Source organism: Pipistrellus kuhlii, unplaced genomic scaffold, assembly GCF_014108245.1.
Source record: "Pipistrellus kuhlii isolate mPipKuh1 unplaced genomic scaffold, mPipKuh1.p scaffold_m20_p_2, whole genome shotgun sequence".
Taxonomy (NCBI): domain Eukaryota; kingdom Metazoa; phylum Chordata; class Mammalia; order Chiroptera; family Vespertilionidae; genus Pipistrellus; species Pipistrellus kuhlii.
Window position 1 is genome coordinate 12,216,886 of NW_023425515.1, and position 24,052 is coordinate 12,240,937.

At 39.6% G+C, this 24,052-nt stretch overlaps 1 protein-coding gene across 4 annotated transcripts; it reads right to left on the reverse strand.

The window, feature by feature from the left end:
* Positions 1–49: 49 nt before the first annotated feature.
* CHODL (chondrolectin) lies at positions 50–22,208 on the reverse strand. 4 transcript variants are annotated; one of them, XM_036447221.2, is made up of 7 exons: positions 21,694–22,199; positions 13,047–13,356; positions 12,580–12,737; positions 9,430–9,516; positions 7,405–7,507; positions 4,481–4,559; positions 50–1,443 (listed from the first exon to the last, which is right to left on the reverse strand). In XM_036447221.2, the coding sequence occupies exons 1-7, from the start codon at positions 21,776–21,778 to the stop codon at positions 1,441–1,443; spliced, it is 825 nt and encodes a 274-aa protein (XP_036303114.1). In that variant the 5' UTR covers positions 21,779–22,199; the 3' UTR covers positions 50–1,440. The 4 variants fall into 4 exon arrangements, with proteins under 4 accessions (XP_036303114.1, XP_036303113.1, XP_036303115.1 ...); XM_036447220.2 differs by lacking the exon at positions 4,481–4,559 and having other exon boundaries at positions 21,694–22,182; XM_036447222.2 differs by lacking the exons at positions 4,481–4,559; positions 7,405–7,507 and having other exon boundaries at positions 21,694–22,203.
* Between the last annotated feature and the right edge of the window lie 1,844 nt (positions 22,209–24,052).

Genomic DNA, 24,052 nt, shown 5'->3' on the forward strand with positions numbered 1-24,052 from the left:
CATAGGTGTATTTTGTCCACTTGAGAGATTTACACAACACAAATGCTCGTTCTTCAGAAACAAGAATTTTTTATTTGGTTCAGAGAAACACAGGGACATGTAAAGACCATGTTACAACTCTCTCTTGAGAAGAAGAAACCACAAGCATTGAAGAAACCAGGGGATAAGACAGAGGAGCCCAAATTTACTCTTCCAGCCAAAGCCTTAGCAATGAACAGTGACCATCCATGCTCTCCAGTCATTTTTTTCACATTAACTCATACTTTCTTTCCTCATTGAAGTGTACTGTGCTTACCTCCACTCACCTGGTCCCAACTGTAAAACCCCTTCATTTGCTGTTAGAGGCAAATCAGAGCTAGAAGAAAACCTTAGACAAACGATGCAGCTATCTGCCTCCAGTTTTATTCCCAAACCCCAGACAACCCTTTGTTTTGTGGTCAAGGGAGGGACCAAATTGATTCCAGAGCCCTCGGCGAGCTCCTTGTGGATCTCTAGGCAACATGTGAAGACATATGATTTATAATGTATATACTGCTATTTTCATTCTAGATGGAGTATATCATTTACACCGTTATTAACAAAGTTATTACAAAATCTGTTGAATTTTAAACTAAAAACAATTGTAAGGCACATGTCTTGCACAATTGAACTTAGACAAGTCTCGCCTCTAAGTAAAATATTTGAGTGGATTTATACCACAGCTAATGAAATAACTTCTTATTTCTGAAGAGATCTCCTACACATTGTCTGATCCAAAGCAGAGAAACTGAAAGATGAACCATTTCTAGAAAGGAAACTTTTTCCTATGGTAATATATTTATGTTTGTGAATTCAGGTGACCATAGTGATAAGTTTCTCTAATCAACACAACATGTATTGAAAAATGAAACACCATAAAAATAAATTATTAGAACAGTCCATTTTTATCAAACACTTACATAAAGGTAAAATATATTTGCACACCATAAATTTCAATACAATTTACATTACAGTAACTAGATTACAACTTATGAAAGGTAAAAGGAACAAAAATAACTGCTTCTGACACACATACTGCCAATTTGTTGGCAGCAAGTTTATCCGCATGGCCCATTCCACTTACTTGAAGTTTGGGTGCATCATTTCAGAAAAAAAAAAAAAAAAAAAGAACAAAAAAAAGCATGTCTCACTCCATTATTCGCACAGCGTATTTTATAAATGAAATAAACATAGAAAACTCATTTTAATATTTGCCTCAAGAGGGAGCTTACAGTTCATCTTGCAGATCCTCTGAGATTTCAAGCCATTCCAAGCTAAGGTTCTGATGCCATTCCTTATACAAACCTCTGTTTCCTTAACTCGAGCCAGTCAATGAGTTTTTACACTTCCATGCCACTTTCTTTTCTCGTGCTTTTCGAAATCCACAGTGTGGACTGGTTTGGGCTAGTTTTTGTCCTTCCTTTACTGAAAAACATAAGAAAAAATAAGTTCAATATAGGACACTCCTTATCAAACTGAGCATGTCTTGGTCCAAATGGAGGTATGTATCTCAGAGCCTTATTATAAAAGTGTTCTTCTGGAGATTAAAAATGGTGGCAGAGTAAGTAGGTGCTGCACGGACATGCTCCCAGGAACAAACTGGTATTACAACTAAAATACAAAAAAACTTCCTGAATAATCAATGGAAAACTTGCAAGAGAGAGCCCAGACACCTGAGGACCAAAAGTGGAGAATGCTTAGAGACTGGTCAGAGGGGCAGAGGCATGAAAGGGCTAGCCAAGTACCCACAGACAGAAACTGAATTCCCGGAGAGATATCTCTGCTATGGGGGGGGGGAGGGGTGTGCCACTGAGAACTCTGGAATCTAATCACCAAGCTGAGCCCCACAGCAGAGAGCACCAAAACTGAGGAGGGTACTCACATAACATCTAGCTGTGAAAAGCAGTGGAAGCCTGTCTACCAGAGAGTAACAGCTGAAAATTCAGGCACCCTCTTAAAGGGCCAACACACAAATTCCCTGTGGAGCCACCCACCTTGTGCTCTGGCAGAAGGAGGGTGAAGTGGACTGGAGCTGTGAGAACAGAAGCCAAGACTGAAGATTTGGGGGATAGAACCTGGAAGGCAGACACCCCAAGTTTCCTGGGCTGAGTCATTCCCTCACACAGAAGAGGATATCTTTCCCACATAGACATTTGCCTTGTCTGGGGGAAAGATATTGAAAAACATCTTGCTCTGTTGCCACTAAGAGATTAAAAATAATAGTTAGCCTCCAGGCAGAATCAACTCCCCCATCCTATTGAATAAAACTCTGCCACACCCAAGGATTATTGCCTATGGGGCAATTCTAGACAGAATCCTATTAGTCTGTAAGCAGAGGCAGTCTCTGGAGGGTTTGAGTCTTTGCCTGATCTAATTAGTCAGAAACAGCCTTTAACACCTTCCTGTACTCACAATTGAGAGGTGTATGGGATCTACCTAATCCATAGTCACAAACTCAAACAGAAAGCCAAAATGAGAAGACAAAGAAACAAACCCCCAAATGAAAAAACTAGAGAATTTTCTAGAACAGTGTTCCCCAAACTTTTGACATATGTGTACCCCTTCTATAATTTTCATAATGCTGAGTACCCCTAGTACTCATGAAAACGTAGAATTAGGCACAGCTAAGCATGGTGCAGTGCATACCCCCACCAAACTCTTCCCGTACCCCTGGGGGTATGTGTACCACACTTTGGGAAACACTGCTCTAGAAGAAGTGATAAATGAAGCAGAGATAAGAAATTTATCTGAAACAGAGTTCAGAGTAATGGTGGTAAAGATGCTCACCAGCATGAAAAAGATATAGTAACTATTTAAAAAGAACAGTCTGAGATAAAGATTGATATAAAACGAATAAAGAACACATTGGAAGAAATACACAGTAGATTAGGAGAAGCTGAGAATTGAATCAGTGAATTAGAAAACAGAGTTAAAAATATCACTCAATTAGAAAACCAAAAAGAAAACAATTAAAAGTGTCCTTCTCTCACCAGCCTACTTTTTTATTCCTACCAAAAAAATCCTAGATTATTTCAGTATGTGAAGATGGTAAACAGTTCATATGAAATTATGAAAAAATAAAATAAAATAAAATTGGTGGTTCTCTGTTAGATCTGTTATAGTTTAGAATTCAGATACAAACACACACACACACACACACACACACACAAACACAAAAATGTGTCTGACACAATGCTAAAATTTTCATTGTAATCACCACTAAATCTTCATTTTTTGGGGGGGATATGATTTTTGAAATGTTGCATTTTGAATATTCCTCCATTAGCATATGCTGTATTGAATGCCAAATCATCAAAATAGTGCTTTTCTCCTAAGTAGATCTTCCTATTCTCCTCCTCCCATCAGTTTTTGCTCCTACAATTAAGTTATCTAATCCCATGAAGTTTAATTATTGTTTCAGTCTCTGAAAACAATGTAGATTCAGGTGCTAATAATTTATAGGTATCTGAGTTTCCCTAGATCTGAGATTAATCTGCACTCTCAGCAGATGTAGAGTTCTGGCCCACATTTCCAGCCTGTGCCTCGGGCTTTGCTATCTTCAACTCTCCATAAAATGTCCATTTCTTAGGCTCTTGCAAACAGCCTGTTCCTAAGTATACCCACATCCTATACCAGACTAGATTCATTTTGATCTAGCTTCCTGAGAATGATCCCTCACCTGTACAACTAACCACTTTCTGTTCCTGTGAACCATGCTCTGTACTTCCTTCCTCCCACAGACCCTCCCAACATTACCTTCTCCAATCCCCATAGGCCTGCCTTCTACCCATCCTTTCAATGTCTCCACTTGACCTTGCAGAACTCACTAAAGGGGTGAGGGGGAGAGAGAAGAACTCTTCCTAAACAAGCCTGAGCAGCCGGGACCGGTTTGGCTCGATGGATAGAGCATCGGCTTGGGGACTGAAGGGACCCGGGTTCGATTCCAGTCAAGGGCATGTACCTTGGTTGCGGGCATATCCCCAGTAGGGGGTGTGCAAGAGGCAACTGATCGATGACTCTCTCTCATCGATGTTTCTAACTCTCTATCTCTCTCCCTTCCTCTCTGTACAAAATCAATAAAATATATTTAAAATAAATAAATAAAAATAAAAAATAAATAAATAAATAAACAAGCCTGAGCAATATATTTTCATAATATTATTTAAATGGCTTCCATTTAACTGTGAATTTGTTACTAATAAAGTAGTATGTTCCATACATATGTTTTGGAGATTTGCATCCAAATAAGTAAGATCAATACATCTTTATCTATGAAGTCATCTAGAAAAAAAAATAAATCAATCAAAGTTGATGAAAAACATGAAATTTTTTAATGGTGAAAAAAGGTGATACTGTAGTTTTTGTGTAGCACTCATATTGTATTTAAGAATTACTACTAGTTAAGGAAATAAGAGTTATTATTTGGAACATGACATGGAAGGATAGAAACCATCATGTGTACCAGGGTGGAATTTAAATTTTCTGCAAGGCACTCAGATGATAATGGAGTTGAGTCCTTGATGATGTTTCTCCTTGCTTTCCTGGAAGAAAGGAAAAGGGGAGCATCTAAGAATGAATGAATTAATCACTACAGCTAATTCTGGCATGTAGGGGTACTTTGTTTTGGTTTATTTTTTTCACTCAGAATTTAAAACAATGAAAATACCACAGATCTTCAAGATGGGGAGACTTCTGAATGAATAGAATCTCTACAGTAACACGCACTATTTGGAAGAAGGCAAACAAACTTTAGAGAAAACTCAGTTACTGGCACTTTAGAAATATTTATCTTAGAAATGAGAAAATCTACATATTTTTCAAAGTTATTTTTTTTTCTGGCTAATTTGTTTTTTACAGCTCTTCCTTAACAGTTTGACTGGGTTATGGGGGATTTATATCTAATCCTCCTCTACATCATTGCTTTCCATATTGATAAATCATTTTCCACAGTCTTAGGGATTAACGAAGAAGCTAGATATTACTGTCTTTATTCTATACAACATATTGAAAAACCATTTAAGACAAAAAATTGAACCATGACCTCCTGGTTCATAGATTGACTCTCAAATACTGAGCCACACTGGCCTGGCTATTTATTATTATTATTCAAAATGTCTTTCTTAAGAAAGCCAGTAAATTATAGATTGGAACCTTTTCAAAAATGTATGTGAATGTTATAGTTTACATCTATTTAATGTTTCTCTGGAACTTTTTTTTTTTTACTTAGTGGATTCTTTAGGGTTTATTTCAGGAAAAAAGAAGAAAATTTAACATCAAAAGAAAAAAAAATGATGGTGGAATTCCCTGATCACTTTCTATTGGAAACATTGTGATATAGAGGCCTAGTCCAGCAATTTTCAACCTTTTTCATTTCATGGCACATACAAACTAATTATTTACATCTGGTAGCACATTAAAAATTATTTTTTGCCAATCTGACAAAAAAAAAAAAAAAAAATCAGTCAGCTATTGTTTTGTTGGAAGTCAGTACCCTGACTAAATAGTGTGATAATGCATGCTTTAAAAATTCTTGCAGCAAACTGGTTGAAAATCGCTGGTCTAGTCTATCCTAACAAACATATTCTTATTTAAATCCAACATCTTTTCCTTTCTCCTTCCATACATACTTATATTTCCTATGTTAATTATTTTAATTGAATTAACAAATTGATACACATGGAAAATTTTTATCTCTAACTCAAGGGTATGGATGAACAGATATAAAAGAATGCTCCTAAGCTTGGCCAACATGACTCAGTGGTTGAGCGTCGACCTATGAACCAGGTGATCACAGTTCGATTCCTGGTCAGGGTACATGCCCAGGCTGTGGGCTCAATCGTAGGGTTGGGTGTGCAGGAGGCAGCCAATCAATGATTCTATCTCATCATTTATGTTTCTATCTCTCCCTCTACTTTCCTCTCTGAAATAAAAAATATGTGTATTTTAAAAGGATGCTCCTAAGAATCTGGCTATTAAAATGTGTCATTTTATTTCAAGCTGCCAAACAAAAAGTGGCCTACTTTTACCAGTGTGCTTATTTCCTACACTTAAAAGATCCTTTTGAAATAAAATAAGCTATGACGTAAAATTTTGAAAAAATACTACAAAGTACACCTACCGAAAATCAAGTCTTTCATTCAACTTGAGGTCAAGATTGAAAGATTTAGCATTAATGCTTACCCTACCTAATAAAAGAGTAATATGTAAATTAACCATCATTCCATTCCACAAACCAGGCCCACACGCCACGCCCTCCAGCTCATCAGAGTGTGTATGCAAATTAACCCCAACCAAGATGGCTGCAGCCACAGAGGCTTGGGTTTCTCTGGCAATGGAAGAAGCCAAGCTTTCTGCCTCCACTCCAGCCTACAAAGTTTTAATTGTAGAAGGTAAATATATCCCAGATACCAGGGCCTCCACTTGGGTCACTGGGAAGCATGGCTGGCCTGCAAACCACCACTGACCCCTCACTCAGGCCACCCCATGTCCCAAGGAAACCCCCACCCTGATCTGGGACACCCTTCAGGGCAAACCAGCTGGCCTCCACCCGTGCACCAGACCTGTATCCTATCTAATAAAAGAGTAATATGCATATTGACCATCACTACAACACACAATATGGGTACCCCCATGTGGTCAAAAATCCTGCCCCCATGTGGTCAAAGATCCTGCCCCTATGTGGACACAAGATAGCCACCACAAGATGGCCAGCAGGGGAGGGCAGTTGGGAGAGACCAGGTCTGCAAAGGAGGGCGGTTGAAGGCGATCAAACCTGAAGGGGGGACAGTTAGGGGTGACCAGGCTAGCAGAGAAGGGAAGTTGGGGGCAACTGGGCTGGCAGGAGAGCCATTAGACATCAATCAGGCTGGGATGAGATGGTTAGGGGGTGATCAGACTGGCAGGCAGAAGCGATTAGGGGCAATCAGGAAGGCAGGCAGGTGAGCAGTTGGGAGCCAGCAGTCCTGGATTATGAGAGGGATGTCCCAAATTGGAGAGGGTGCAGGCTGGGCTGAGGTACAATCCCCCTCTCATCTCCATGCACGAATTTCGTGCACTGAGCTTCTAGTACTTAATAAACAAAGGACAGTATAATTGCATATGCTGCAAGCTTACAAGCATTCAGATCCATACACTAGCTGTGAGACATGTAAACCACCATCTTCTCAACTGAAAAATAGAAACTGAAGGGTACCTACTTCCCATGGCTTGTGAAGATTGAATGAGACAATACATGAATCTTATGAAAAGATATATCTTACTAGATTTTACATACTGCATTGTTACTGACAGATACAAAAATCAGAACTTCTTTAAGGAAAATTAAAAATATAAATTTAGGCTAATTTAAAACTTTTCAAGGTATCTCTGCCTATATGAATGATTTACCTTTTATGCAGCATCTGGAAACAGCAGGTTCCAAAAGCAACCAGTATCAATAAGAGCAGTGGTATTGTTGGTATGACAACATAAATGAGATTGGGAATTATGCCTACAAATGTAAAACAGCCAGTGTAAAAAGACAGTTGAAGCAGAATTCTAACACCAAAGTTATATACAAAGTTTCCCAGAATTTAAGATAAAACAAAATTATTATCAATAAATAGATTCTCAACAAGATTCTTCCCTAAGTACTAAAGAGCCTAATTACATAATATATTCATATTTCTTAAAAATCAAAATCATACTGCATTTAGTGTCATGCTCCTATTTAGTGTCCCTATTTCCAAAAGTATTTCTAAATCTGCTATTCAGATAGGGCTAGCTTTCATGATGTATTAATGATCTTAGCTATCTCACTTTACTAATCTTTCTTAGTTCTTATTTAGAGATCCAAGCACTGATTATTAAAGAATAATAATCATTATTGACATAACTGTTCATTTATTGGACACATAATTATACTAACCAATAAGCTTAGTGTCATGAAGATATGCAAGCCTTACTGGCATTACAACAGAATATGTAAATATTAACTGATGATATAGTCATAACCCAGCGACACAAAACTTCAGGGGCATGAAGACTTGCTCTTAATTAAATTCTAAAATGAATCCTTTTTAATCTTGTTCCATCACACTTGATCATGTTGGGTATTCTCAGTAAAATAAAAAACTGAAGTCTCAGACAGCATAAAATTACCTTCTTGAACATTTTGTCGATGTCATATAGGGGGGAAATATCCCTAATGTAATTATTTATTGATTATCTTTAATTAGGTTTAGATGTTCTGAATGATTTAAAATCAGACATTTGAAAATAAAGCACACTAAGCTTTAATATCATATCCATACAGGAAAAACAAATTGAAAACTATGCATTTCACTAGCCAATCAAAAGCAGATATCATTATTAATCTAAATAATTGTGGCCAAAGTGGACCAACCAGAGCAAACTATCCACTGAACTACATATCACTTCCTTTGTTAACAAAAGAGGGTATATTAGCTGAGGTCCAGGGATGAGGTATTTTGAGGATAATATATTTTCATCAGCTCTTGAGCCTCCAACAAGTTAACAGGTGACTTCAAGAATTTTAAAAATTCACAAAATATGTTTCCCCTTTTCCAAATGCCATCATGATCCCTCATCTATGTTAGTAAAGAAAAAGAGACAGTGTCCCCCACTCTTTTGTGGATTTTAGATTGCCTGTGGAAAGATCTTGAGACTTTGGGTCTTTGGCTCAATCCTCACAAAGTAACTAGGATAAATCAGCGTTCCTATCCAATTGCCATAGGGCCAGGCTAAAATGATTTCTGACTAACATGCCATCTGCACTGGGATATCATAGTTTCTTTTGCAGACAGTGGTATGTTGGAGGCAGCCAGGAAGTATTTACATCAGAAAATCCCAAAGTCTATGAATCAGGTGTCTTGTTTTGTTTTTCTTTTAATATTTATTATTGAAAGTATTACATATGCCCTTTTTCCCCCCATTGACCTCTTCTAGCCCAGCCCCAGGCTTTCATCACCCTACTGACTATGTCCATGGATTATGCATACATGCACACAAGTTCTTTGATTGATCTCTTTTTATTTTATACCCACCTTACCCTGGCCAATCCTCAAACATTTACCAGCATAACACTGTTGGCAGGCCACTGCATATGAAAATTTATATCATAACTCCTATATGTTGTTGGGGGAAGTTCCTTGTAGATTCAGATTTTAATGGGGATTACTTAGTTTAGTGCTAGACACATAACCAATCAGAAGAAAACAAAATAGGTTTTTGTATGCAAAAACTAGCTTAGCATCAGTTGTTCTAACCTAGTTCAACAGTAAATGCCCATAGGCCCATATTTAGTGCACCATTTCACCAAGCAACAAGAAAAGTTGGGGCCAACTGGAAGCAGAGTTTAAACAAACAGTTTCTGTTCTCCCTAGAGGATTTAAAGACACAAGAACGAATTACCTGCTTCAGTAACAACCACATTTTGATGGGTGTCTTCTGGTTGGTTTGTAAAGTATGTCTTCTCTCCAGGAGTTGTTGGCTTGATCTCTTTAGATAATAAATACAGACATCGTATGATGGTATGTAGTGATCAACATGAGAAATGCAAACAGATGAAAATAAAAGTTTATTATAAAATATAAGCACCAGTTTTGACTTCTGAACAATTTACAGTTAAGAATTATATTTGAATTCAAATTTATGTGCAATTATCTAACTAGAAAGTCAACATTTAATTACCTTTAAATCAAGCATCTAGTTGGTGAACCCTTGCCATTATAACCACATTAGCAATCAACAGCATGTCTACAGACAATAGTATCAAACAGGCACGAAGCCAGACAAAAGATAACCAAGAAGCAGTGACTATAAGACTGTGAGCCACTAACTACAATTCAACCACAAGCAACGATGATTTTGGTACTAATATCAATGTAATATGTAGGTTCCTCCTTACAATAATAGTCAGCAGGAGGTTGCATATGAATTACATTTGGAATTGATGATTCCAATATTATTCTAAGCACAAATAATGCTATTCTTGGATATTATCTTCAATAGTGTCTCTTTTTAAAATATGCTAATAAACAAAAGCTGGCAGTTGTTTCTTTCCCTGGTTCTATGAGATGAGATCTCCTCAATTCTATGCCTTTAAAATATATTGAAAATATTACCATGACCTGGTACTGCTCTATCACCTCATTATTTTTCTAGTTCTTATTTGTTAAACTAATAGTTCAGTGACTATCTAAATTATTAAGAAAAATGTCCTGTGAATTTATTTCCATTTGTTCCAAAAACATACTTTCCTATTTATTTTTGTCAAATGATGGAAAGAAAAGCACATATGCAGCATCTTATACTCATTTCAGAATAGGAAATCATTTCAATGTAATGTTTATTACTCTGACCATATAGTCTCTATTCATTGGGAGTTTAAGCATATACCATCCTGTAATAATATTTATTATCACTATGGATATATTTTACCCTGACCTTTTAATAGACTCCACTAGGTTTCAAATACAGTCCTACCCTACATTCATTCTTATGCAGAACTCAAGTAGGCACTCTATGCCTATCTCAACTGGTATTTGTTGAACAAATAATACAGATATTATGTAATTGATCAACTCAGAACTTGTCAGTTTAAAAATAATTTTAATAAAATTTAATTTAATGCAGTTGCTGATTAAGTAATGACATTTGAGAAACATAATTCTATACATGTTATTTTTAATGTCTAAGAACAAAAGTATATAGTGTAATTTAAATAAATGCAAAAATTAGATTCAGATGTATCTCCATAAAAATGCATTTGGGTAACATTGCTAGACTTATAGAATAGATATGCAGCTATGGGACAATAACAAAAAGGATGGCGAAGAGAACAGGCAAACTCAGAAGTAAATTATTATATTCACTTGGGATATGAGCAGTCATGCCTAGATGGTACTTGGGAGCAGAAAGAGAAGATTAAGTCCAAATTAAACAGTAGTTCTGGTATAGTTAGAGAAATAATTAAATTCAAAGTATAAATATTTGAAGATTTAGGTAGAATACAGGAAATAAAGGAAAAAATAATTTATGTCTACAATGCTGTTCCATGAGTAATATAAACCTAGTTTATCTAAAACAAAACAAGTCAGGAAGATTCTGAGATTATAGTGTCCTAAAAAATGTAACTATGAAGGCCAAAATAAATGAATAAAATAAAATAAACAAATACCCTTGGGTCAAGTTTTTCATCTAAAACCTCAGAAAAGAAGAAAATATTGTATTAAGAAAATTCTATAATATAACCTGTTTAAGAGTTTTGAGTCATAGAGTTGCAAACAGAAACTACGAGAGAATAACAACTTTATCTTTCTTAAGAAAAAAAAAGAAGACAAAAAACATAAAAGCATAACAGATTTAGCTTTGTAAAGGCTTCTAAAAGGGTAATGATGGATTTAGCAACCCAGGGGCTGCTAAAGAATAAACTCACCAGGGAGAGAAAGTTGGCTAATATACTCAAGAGCAGAATAAACATGACAGAGAAGTAAATCTAATTCAACTAATCCCTTGTGCTTCACGGTCTTATGAAAAACAGGAATCATGTAATTTCAAGAGAATAATAGAAATAGCAGCACTTGATTATGATTGCCTTCCATGAGTACATGAGGTCAAGTACACAGAAGAGTTAAAATGTATTTCCAAAAACTGAGGAGACAAATAGCTCCAATAGAAATCCCAAAGCCTAAATATCTAATTTGACTTCCTTAAATTATTTTTTAAAATGAGTTTATACAGTTTTGATTAATCTCTCTCTGGGCCAAATATCAATTCAGTTGAGCTGTCTCGTTCAAAGTAACTTAAATTTACTATTTCCATAGGAAACTACACTGCGGCTAGCATAGGTCAATGCAATCTTCTCATTTGCTTCATAGGGCAATGAATTAGAGACTTTAGCAAAAGCTGATTAAGGAGGCATATTTCAAAGAATGAGGAGCACAGCAAGACCATGGCACATGACCCTACTTTTTTTCAAGGTGTTTGGTTTAGTGAGCTATGACCACTTTGATACTCACTGAAGAGTATGTGCAAGAACCATGCCACGAAATCCTAAGGTAATGTTCCTTTGATCCCTTAAATTCCCCAGATGATCGCCCAAAGAACTGTTGCTCAAATGTGTAAATCCATGGGTTCTTTGGTGACATACCTCCTTCACATACATCATACTGAATATTTTAAATATTTTAAAATAGATGTTTATTTTTCATTAAATCAACTTACAAAAACACAATTCGACCTTCATATTGGAAATGATTATTGCCTCCTAAAGACACCTTCCTGGATGTTTCTACTGCCTAGCTGTTTCTAGTGACTGAATAGAGTTTCTATTTCTAGTGACTCTAGTTTCCATAGTTTCTAGTTACTCTGGTCCTCACTCTGCGGCAGCTTGTCCTGTAGCACACAGTGGGCTTCAGGACCCTGCATGACAGGACAAGCTGCAGACTACACCCCGTTTCCCAGAAAAACAAAAAGAGCCAAAGGAAGCAAAGCCTAAAGATAAGACAATACAAGCAGATATGTGCAGAATCTGTTACGTCAGTTTGCAGTACATCCTACCTGGTTCATACTTGCAGATGTAATTGTGCTTCATGTTGCACCTGTCGTCATTCCACTGGTAAAGGTAGGGGCCTCCAAGGCCAGGATTGGCCGTAGGTTGATGATACATCACAACGCACTTTTCACTTCCACAGGAAGGTTCATCCGTATACCAGTTTCTGAAAATACAGGGTGGGGCAAAAGTATAATAGGATTGCAGTTGTTCGTGTAAAAAAATAATGCAATAATAAATAACAATGAAATAATTAATCAATAATAATGCAATGACTAATAATAATACAATGATTAACAAAGTAACACAATGATTATTAAATAATAACACAAGAAATGGGTTCCACATACTGAAAACCTACTCTTGTCCCACTCTGTAGAAGTAGGAACACTTCTAAGTGATGTCACCTGTTCTATTCTGACATCCCCTACCTACGCCTACAGGGAACAGAAATCTCCCTCAGGAGCCCACTCACCGGTACTGGGAGCCGCTGCCATCCGACCAGCGGTAGAGATCTGGGCATGCACCGGACGCTTGCCCCTCTCCACTCCTCCAGAGGCCTATCCAGAAGTCGCCATCAGAAATCCCCATGCCTGGCTTTGTCAGGTTTTGCAGCATGCTTTCTATCAACTTCTGTTCGGCCGCGTTCTCCAGGCTGAGCAGGGCTCCCCCCTCGCTCTCACACGCCAGGCGTGCCTCCTGGAAGCTCACCCGGCTGGACAGTTCCTGGAAGTAGGCCATCTTGTAGCAGGGGTGCTTGTAGTCAGCAAAGCACACCTTTTGGCCTGAAAAGCAAGCAAGCAAGCAAACAAGACAGATGACTTAAACACACAGGCAACAAGACAAAAACAAAAACTAATTGAAAAACAATCAGTTCACATACGCCTACATATTGAGAGAATGAATTTTCCTGATGTCATACTATGAATAGGCACGATCATGTCGAGTCATGATGAAGCCATAGTGTATGGGACTTAGCTAACTCTACCAGCAATGGAATATTTTATTTATACTCTCCCCCGTTTTACCTCCAAACATGGAAGCCAGGATGATACAGACTCTCCCCAGTGGTCAAGCTGTTTTGTTTCTCATTAACTTCTTTGGTTCACCTCTTACTTCTGGTTGTCCATTCACAAACAGCCTAGAACCCTTCTCTGTCACTGTTCCCTATCGCCAACCTGCTGCCCATGGCCTACACCACTCTTAGTCTTTGTCTGATTTCAGCTAGCTGTAGCCTTGGAAAATAGACTATCGTACTATTTTGTGTAAAATTAAGTTAAATGACTCTATGCTAAGAAATTGAGCACAAAGTTTTACTGCTTTCTTACAGCAGGAGCATTATTTCTCTTGAGACTGTAGGCTTTTTTTTACTGTGTATTTAATTTGGTAGCGGAGCCAGAAAAGTTGTCAGTAATGATGGCTGGAAGTGTTGTTGTACTTAAACAGTGGAAACAAAATAAAGCTTCCCAGATTTGCACTCTTAATTACAGTGTATCACCCTGAGCCAGTGCCAGTAACACATCCCTTCTCCCAGAGTCAGCAACTCATCACCTCTGAGGACACACAGAAGCAGGAGGGAGCGGAAATCAGCTCAAGGCCATTCACCTCACAACAGTGTTTGAGTGACAGGCATCCAATAACTCAACACACGTGGAGAATAGCCAACTGATAAAATAGCCAGTTGTCCTCTCTCTCATTCACCCTGATCTGGACCCAGGAGCAACACACTGAATCACGTGAACAAATTATCAGACTGCCCCCAACTAATTGCTAATGAAAAATAGCAGGCAGTTATGATTGTCCTCAGGAAACTGAAATTAAAGATTGACTTCCAATGGACAAATCCGTCAGAAACATTCATTGAGCGATGATTATTGAAGTCCCAATGATTGGTCCTAGCATAATTGTTATTTAAAAAACTTTCTCCTAGTCTATTATTGGGTTTTGAGATGACTTCATTATTAAAAAGTGTTGTTTCTGGTAATAATTTAACAATGCCATTAAGCCTCATGATTTGTATGCCTGTATTTTCACTTCTGGTAATATGCTAGCAATGCCATGAAGCCTAGTGGTTTTTATGTCTGTATTTTTAAATCAAGCTTTTGTTTCCATTTTCATCTTCTGCATCCTTTACATACTTCTAAGTTTCAAAATATCTCTCAACGGCATTCCCTTGAGGTTTCAATTTGTTTAGTTTTTCATTCTAAGACATCTCAGTCTTGGATTTGATTCCCGTACTTTTAAAATAGTAACCTCGTCCAACAAGATTGTTTTTGCAAGATGTCAAAAAGCCAACTTAAAAAAAATTGATTAGCTAGAAGTTTTAATAAGTAAAAGTTATTTATGTAACAAATATATACACATCCAGAGGATATGTACGTATGACTTACATACGAAAAGCCTCTGCTCATTATCTTTCCTATATTAAAAGTAAATGCAGCACAGACTTAGTATTTATGGTGAGAGTACACAAATGATGAGACTTATTTATAAAATTAAGATAGTGCTTCTAATTAGACAGCTTTTGGTGTCATCAGAAAATTCCTATTACCACTATTAGCTATTAGCAAAGTATAAATGTTAGTCTGTGGAGAAGTAATAATAAGAGAAAATCCATAGACAGGGGTTATATTTAAAATAATTAACAACTAATACTGCAGGGCCCTGGATGATAGCCAATCGTGATGCTCGCTGTGGCTGTGGCTGTGGCTGTGTCTGTGTCTGTGTCTGTGGCTGTGTCTGTGACTGTGGCTGTGGCTGTGGCTGTGGGTGATGGAGTGGTCCGGGAGTCCTGGGACAGGGGGTGGAGACTGCGGTGCCTGCATTGCAGGGGACCTCTCAGCGAATCGGGACAGTGGCCAATTACCAACTACAGATAGACATTGACTCCAATGGGTATTGATTGAATAGCAATGGTGTCCACAGACTTTGAACTGAAAAGTCGCTAGCAGTTCAGATCTAGCATGGCAGTTTCCAAGAAATTATGGAAACATTGCAGTTTTTTTTAATGATTCATATATCATAGTCAGTTAAAGCTGACGCTGTGAACTTCTTTACATCCAATTGTACTTCACTCCTGATTTCCACCTTCTCAGGCAAACGCAGTCCATGTTGCAGCAAAAGAAGTAGCTGTGGAACTGCTGACTGTCATTTCAGCTGACCACACTGGGCTGTCATCGCGGTGGAACCCCAACAGCTGGGAAACAGATGTTGCCCTGATTCCCAGAAAAGTCCCATTAATACGGGTCTGCCGGAAGCAACTTTTCCCACTTCTGTAAAGGCTAATATTCCTGGAGAACCATGATGGTTCCCTCCCTTCTCATTCTGTGAGATCACGAAGAGAATTTCCTCTTCTCTTACTTCTAAATGTTATGTTCAGATAAAATCTTCCACCCACCACTTTGAAATACAGGAATTCTAATCTTCCATCTATTCCATCTATTCCATATACTTCATCTAACCTCCTATCAACCAGTCTACTACCCATGACATATTCAAACAATGGTGTAACTGTTTTTGTTACACGAAGGCTAACTTGAAACTATCAAACAATAATTTATTAAATGTTACTTAGCACTTGTAGTGCTAAGAAATATCCTTTGCTTGGTGGCTTATTTACAAGAGAGAGAAAAGACCTAGGAGTCTACACCTATTGGTCTCTCTCTCTCTCTCTCTCTCTCTCTCTCTCTCTCTCTCTCTCTCTCTCACACACACACACACACACACACACACACCCTTACATATGTACCCAGGAACTTTTATTTAGAGATCATTCTCAGTATTGCCTATTAAAATAAACATTCCTAACAATATCAGAGCCAAAACTGCACTATTTCCATGAACATATGACTTTGTCTTTTTTCTTTAGTCATTAAAATTCCTTTAGATCTAAATATTGGCAGAGTTTTCAATGCTTTTGGCAATATGTAAAAGTGGGGCCAAACTCATAAATGCACTGCAGTTTACTTTTTTCTTCCTGAATAGAAAGGGATCTTGGTGTTATTTTGCTTATATGATGACTGACAGGTGAGTCGTCAATGTGTTATGAAAGTAATCACATTTTTCTTAGACCTCATACTCTAATCATATATTATCAATATTAATTAAATATTTAATTTCTATCCCATTATTCAGTAAAATGTACAAGACAGTTTATGAATTCCTGTTGTTAGTGATGGCCTACTTTAGGTGCCCCCCCCCCCAAAAAAAAAAAAAGTTGTACAAAGAGGATCTACATGATCCAGGCTGACTGGATTCCAAACAGTTAATCAGAATCGCATAAAAAAATTTGTTTTTCATAATTCTTTCTAACCACCCTCAAACATCACACTGATAAGCATGCTGATACTACAATACACAGTGTCGCATGACCTCTGGTGGCCATGCTGACAATTTTGAACTAGAAAGAAAGGGAAAGCTATTGATTCCATGTTGTGTTTCAGGGTTCAATATTACACCAACTTCTTTAGAATGTGCCTTATAGAAATATTTCGTAATAATAAACTTCATTTTTGCAACAGAGGTGGTATGATGCCATGAGCTGCATAGTGCACTGCATAGTGCAAACTGTCTTGTACACTAACAACAGAAATTCATAAACTGTCTTGTACACTGCACAGAGGTGGTATGATGCCGTGAGCTGCATAGTGCACAGAGATGTGCTGGAATCCATTTCCTGCTTTGGCAAACAAAACCAAACGGCAGTCTCTGGTCATTTGGTGAACGGTGGTGCAGCTGCAAGCCCTACCTCTCCAGCTAGGAATTATAACACTGAGAAGGAAATGAGATTCCTTTTTCAATTAAAAAAATCTAATATTTAAAGACAAGATCAATGGCAAACCACTCATGTGACTTAAGATTTCAAGCATTCAATCACTCAGAACTGGCTTGTAGTCCCAGAGTTCTACTTGAACTGTGGGGACATTGAGGACGTTAATGTTTTCTTTCCTAAAAAGACAGTGGCCCTGGCTGGTTTGGCTCAGTGGATAGAGCATCGGCCTGTGTACTAAAGGGTCCTGGGTTCGATTCAAGCCATGAGCATATGCCTCGGTTTCAGGCTCGATCCACAGCAGGGGGCAGCTGATCAATGATACTCTCTCATCATTGATGTTTCTATTCTCTCCCTCTCCCTTCATCTCTGAAATTAATGAAAAATACATTTTAAAAAAGTGAGAGTGGTTATGACTTTTAAAGAAATAAGAATCATAATAGTAGCCTGGCATTTATCAAAGAACTTAATATGCAGGGCCTCAATGTTAGCACAATCCATGCCTTTGGGTAAATTAGGGAACATTTCTCCTCGTGATATAGGTTGTTCAGCTAGAAAAAAAAAAAATGTGTTTTCCTGTAGGTGGCCTCAGCTCCAGGCACAGGGCTGGCCACGCGAGATCCGTCTCACAGCTCCTTGAAAGTCAATTCATTTTTCCAAATTCACACCGCTCACCAGTGAACTCAGGGCTGAGATCCAGGGAGCCAGGCTCCACAGTTCATGCATTTACCCAGATTTCCCCCAAAATAAAACAAATAAGACCCAATCTGATCTCTCCCTTCCTCTCAATTATAAGGGGGTAACTAGAATCAAGTTGTCAGGCCATGTTACAATGTATGCATCCAGCCACCTAGCACAGAGCACCATCACAACAAGTAAAAATCGCTAGTGAGGACATCACCGGATTTCCGCTTGCAGCCTTTTATTAAGCAACACTGCCTCTTTCCTTGTGTTAATGGAATAGCTATGGCCATCTCCAGGAAAAAGAGTTCTAAAAACAAAGCCATAAAATGCTGAACAACAGCAATTAGAAATTAATGGCTATGATGAATGTGCAGTTTATTAAATGACCAGCAATAAATTTGTTCCTTTCTTGCCCAAGAGATGCTTAAAGTAATTGCATCTTGGAAAACTGCACCGTCATCACTTTATGCTTTTGATGATGTCATGGAATGCTACCAGAGGCTGGGATAACAATTCTTTTTGTCTCCTTTGCTGTTATGTTAGTCTGTTGGCGACTGATCATCACCATGATTTTGCAGTATTCTGTGGCTGCTGTGTGATAAAAAAAAAAAAAAAGAGGTCTCTACACCATCCACTCTTCTAAATAAAACATGTGCCAATAATACATATTATAATGTTCTGCAGAAATTTAGAGGTACCATGGAACATACTCAGCAGTGCCATTTTGCAGCACAAACAGGTTGAGGATCACTGCTGTGTGAAAAAAAAAAAAAAAAAACATAAAGAAAGAAAGAAATGTTACTTCAAAACACTTCCTATATTTAAAAATATCTACATGCTCTTCAAACACATCTTCCCATCTTTGGAATCTGAATTTTGAACTATTCGTTTTCATATGTTATCTCTAGCTTCATAAGTAAAATCCTCTTACCTTTGACCTAAGGATGCCACCACCTACCAGTCACGTGACTAACTTTAGTGACTGCAGCCCCCGGAGGTACTCTCTACACATCAGTGTTCAGCAACAAACCGGGACAGATGTAAGACCCTAAAGGTGGTTCCCAACTTAGAACCATACATTCACTACGTACCACCTGATTGTTATCCTCATGATCAGATATTTGTATTGTATATCCACGCATCAAAGTAAGCATGGCCCCTGATCTGCAAAAATACTTTTCTTCTACTGCTAGATGCTATGCACTCTTATAGGGAAGAAGATGATGATGAAGTTGTTTGAAATGCTTTTTAAAAATAGTTTCACTTCCTTTATAAATAATGCTCGCATATTTTAAAGGATGATGCATTTTAAAGCACTGGGAAGTATCTTATAATGGAATATTTTAAAGTACTAAGATGAGAATTTCTATGAGGGATTGTTTTATGAGTTCCTGTCATTTTTCTGGGATGAAATTATAAATAGCTGTGTTGGTACTTAATAAATAGAAAATGTATTTGACATATTGTAAATATATTCCTAATGATGGTCCCAAGGAACTTGATGCAGTCAACAGACACTTGTGGATTTTGGTAGATGGTCCCCTAGTGGCATGAGAAAGTTGATGCACCGCTCAAAATTCAGCACTGACCAGGCATTAGACCTACTACTTCCAAAATGTCCAGATTTAAATTGTCCTGTCCTCATGCCATTTTGTCTGAAACATATATTTTTTAAAAGACAGCCTTCAAAGCATAATATTACAAATCGATTTCGAATGCTTAAATATCAATGTGAACTTGTACAGCCAAAGACAATTCAATTATTCATAAGAAAAACTTAATTGTTTTAATACCAAGCAAACATCATCATTTATGCTAAATCAAATAGATCATGTTCAGTTCATGAGAAATTTTCCAGATGTCACCTGCAAGATGCCTATAAATAACAGGGGGAAAAACAGCAAAAGATTTATAACAATTTATGCAATAACAATGCACAATAAACTTTCACCAGCAATTTTCAAGTTCTAATGTTAATCATATATATTTTCCCTCCCTTGCAAAGTTTAAGACATACAAACAGGAATACACCAAAAAGATACTACTTATCTCAAAAAAGTGTTTCTATGTGTTTACAAAAACACCTTATGCTCAATACCTGCTCTTTGCTCTTCATTCCTTTGCAACAATCATTCTTATAAACACAAAGGCAGTTAGATATGTATAATTCAGATGAGTCCAAATAGTAAAATTTTCCCTCAAAGTTAAATTAGGGGGTGGGGAGAATGAGCTGATATAATGGCTTCTATAACATCCTTTTTCACACTGTAGCGTTTTCCTTTTAAAAATGTTGAACCAGATTCCCTTTCTCCCTCCCCCTCCCCCAAGAAAAAGCAAGCAGCTATAGCATTTCCAAATGACACTTCACAATGTATTTAATTCCAGTGTCTCCAGACTACCAAAAAGGTAGTTGAGAGTGAAAGACAATGAGACCTTCAAGAATTATCTCCGGAAGATGTAGGATATCACATATTGCTGAGGGAAGATCAGTAACAATTAAGCTTAAGGTGCCAATTTCTAAAGGTCTGGCTTCACTCCTGATTAAGTTGTCATCTGTCATCTCTCTCTAGCTCCAGGACACCTGTTCTGAGACGCACAGACTGTGAAAAGGAATCTGTGCTTTTGACGTGGAAAAAAAAACCTCCCCGCATTGAAAGCACATGCTCCTATACAGTCAACAAGCATTCGTGGCAACACTTTCATTAGCATCACAACTAATCCATTTTAATAAAAGGAGTTTGTGCTCAATTTTCAGTAAGGCCCTAGTCACGCTTTTGAAAATCTTCGTGTGTGTGTGTGTGTGTGTGTGTGTATTTAAGAGACTTTCCCAAAAAGTAAGAAAGAGTGAGTCAAATATTAATAGCTCAACAGGCGCGTGGAAGTCGAACGGAAAGAAAAATCAGAGCGAACGCTGGGAAGCTGGCCAATGCTGATGCATGTCCCTTCCTTGCACCGACTCTGCCAATATAATTGGGCACCTGCTGGGAGCATAGACCTGCAGGCTGTCTTCGCCATGTATATACCCCAGCCCAACGCCAGCGGACTTCACCTTCTGAGAGGTCCCCAACTTGGGATGAGTTGCGCAAAGGCAGGGCATCTCTCACCCTGACCAGTCCCTGCTCTTTGTCAGCCTCCTGAGAACAAAGGCTGCGTGCCTAGGGGTCCCCCATCGACTCTGGGCGCGCAGATCTGCCCCAGATCCTCCCAGAGACCTCGGGGTGGGACTGCAGCGGACCAGACCCCCAGGGGGAGGCATCCCTGCAGCGGCTCTCCTTCCGGGGCTCCGCGGTACCCCACCCCGGTCTCAGGTGCCCGGCCCTGCCCTGCCACCAACTCTCTTGCAAAGAAAGTGGAAACAAATCACTCCCGGAGAAAGCCTTGCTGCTGGCGATGAAGCCCAGGTCCCTTCGCAGCCATGGAACCAAGCACGAACGAAATGTTTAAACTTTTTTTTTTTTTTGCGTGCGTTGTGCGGGGCAGAGGAGAAAGCACAGCGCAACCCAGCTTCCTGCGCCTCCTCCCTGCTCCCTACCCCGCACAGTTAGCTTTCCAAGGCCAGGGAGACCAGCCACCCTGGGCCTGGCTGCCCCTCCCCGCCCTCGCCCTCGCCCTCCCCCTCGCCCGCGAGCCCCAGGGTCCCCGATCCCGAGCAGGGGGGGCCCAGACTCACCGCTGACCACGCGGCGACAGAAGGCTCCGTGGCCGCAGAGCAGAGCGGCGCCCAGCAGCAGCGAGACCAAGACCACGCGGCTCATCGCGGCTCTGCGGCGGCGGCAGCAGCAGGTGTTGCTCAGAGCAAAGGTGGCCTCAGCCCGGTCTCTAACCCCTGAGCCTCCCTACCTCCTCCCCAAGGGCGCTACTCCCGCAGTCCGAGCCCAGCCGCCTGGTCCCCTGCGCGCATCGCCTTGGGTTGGACCTGGCGCCGGGAGCGCTGGTGTCGCACGCGGGGATGCCGGGGAGACGGGAAGGGTGAGCCTTCAAGGAGAGGGGACAGAAGTTGAGGGGGCTGAGAGTGGGTCTCAGGTTAAGCAGCAGGAGCCCCGGTGAGAGCCCACCGGCCCGCGGCGATGGTCTCCCAAGCCTCCGGGGCCAGTGATGGGCTGAGTCCGCGCGTCCAGATAACGGTCTCAGGGCAGCAGCAGCAGCTCTGCGCTGGAGTCGCGTCTTATATACCCGCGCCCTGGGCTTCAGGCTCCTGGCTAGGAAAGGGCTTTAACTACTTCGTCTCCCACGGTGCGGTGCGGGGTATCCCGGCCCCTCCCCCTAAAAACTGGAGCCGCTTTGAAAACCGTCCACTCAGCAGCCCCACCTCCTCCACTCCACTACCCCACCCCCCCCTCACCCCATCTCTTCTTGCCATTCGCTAACGGGCTCCAGAGTCATTTGTGTAGAATGTGACAGCTTCGCTATTAAACTCTGGCAAAAAGTTGGACCCATTTGGTTTTCTCAGAGATTAATGTTCACCGGGGATGCCAAGTTGTGGGGCCTTTTTCCTTTTTGTGCTAAATTGCTTGATCATACGCATTGCTGGCTGCAGGGCAGGAGCCACTGGGTAAGATGGATGGTCCAGAGCGGGAGCCAAAACCTGCTTAAGGGAATTATATAACGGGGCAGGTTTCTCCCCCCTCTCCCCCCAAACCTGGGTTCTGGCCACTAGATGACTCCCAAGCAGGTGGTTTGACGAAATTGCCACAGGAGTGGGTTGAAAGAACATTCGAAGCATGGTTTTTCCCAATCGGTTTCAATCGTTGTAGTCTTTGCAGCTACAGAGAAAACATCAAAGCAAAATAAATATTCTGGACGCTTGGGAATTTCATGGATAGAAATGTCTGTATTTGTTTGCAATCACATCTCAGTGGACCTATGGTTTGCATTAGAAGCAAGACTGGTTCTAAAACCTGCATGGGGCTTTTTCCTAAAACCTTAAGGAATCTTTATTAAAACAGTCCATCCAAGGATGGTAGGGTTTTCTGGAGCATTGGAAAGAAAGTTCATGAGTTTCTTCTATGGTCTAGGATAAGAACCTTGAGGATGCTCTCATAAAGAACTTCAGCAGCCCTAACCAGTTTGGCTCAGTGGATAGAGTGTCGGCCTGTGGACTCAAGGGTCCCAGGTTTGATTCCAGTCAAGGGCATGTACCTTGGTTGCAGGCAAAACCCCAGTAGGGGGTGTGCAGGAGGCAGTGAATTAATGTTCTCTCTCATCCATGTTTCTAACTCTCCCTTCCTCTCTGTAAAAAATCAATAAAATATATTAAGGACTTCAGCAGACTTGGTATTTTGCCATTATGTTGCTTTAAATGCACCCAACATTTGTTGAAGTCCTTTGTTTTTAATGGGTTGTAAAGTTCCCTGTAACACCTCCTGTCTTTATTTTTTCATAGGCCACAAGCCCACAGTCAACATCTGTTGGGCTGTTTTCTTGAAAAAGGTTAATCCTGCTACAGCAAGGACAAGTCGTGTAGAATAAGAGAATTTAGTACTTGGAAAGGCCTTACATATTACTAAATACACTCTGCTCAAGAGAGTAGAATTCCAAAATAATTATAACGATGTTTACCACTTGAATTTTTCCTTGTGTAACCATAAAAATACATATTTAATACCAGGTCATGGGCAATAGATAAATCTTGTTGAGGGTATGGATTTTTAAATTTCATCACTAGCTAAATGTTCAAAAGAAACAAGCATTGCTGGGCTTTTTGAATGGAAAATGGGTAACCGATAAGTGCTCCAGGCAATGGAGGATTGTTCAGCTCTGTGAGTCCTTTCCAAGAGTGTCACTGGTGAGGTGGTCAGAGAGCTGCTCCAGGGGCTCGCAGTCCAATGAGGAGAAAGACACATAAAAATGACTGTGTGGCCGAAACCAGTTTGGCTCAGTGGATAGAGCGTCAGCCTGTGGACTGAAAGGTCCCGTGTTCGATTCCGGTCAAGGGCATGTACCTTGGTTGCCGGCACATCCCCAGTAGGGGTTGTACAAGAGACAGCTGATCGATGATTCTCTCTCATAGATGTTTCTAACTCTCTATG

Coding starts and splice junctions, on each gene's coding strand:
- CHODL (XM_036447220.2), bottom strand. CDS start 21,778: ATGAGCCGCGTGGTCTTGGTCTCGCTGCTGCTGGGCGCCGCTCTGCTC. Junction 7,508..9,429: donor TGTGGTTGTTACTGAAGCAG/GTAATTCGTTCT, acceptor TTACATTTGTAG/GCATAATTCCCAATCTCATT. Junction 1,444..7,404: donor TTCCAGATGCTGCATAAAAG/GTAAATCATTCA, acceptor TATGTTTTTCAG/TAAAGGAAGGACAAAAACTA.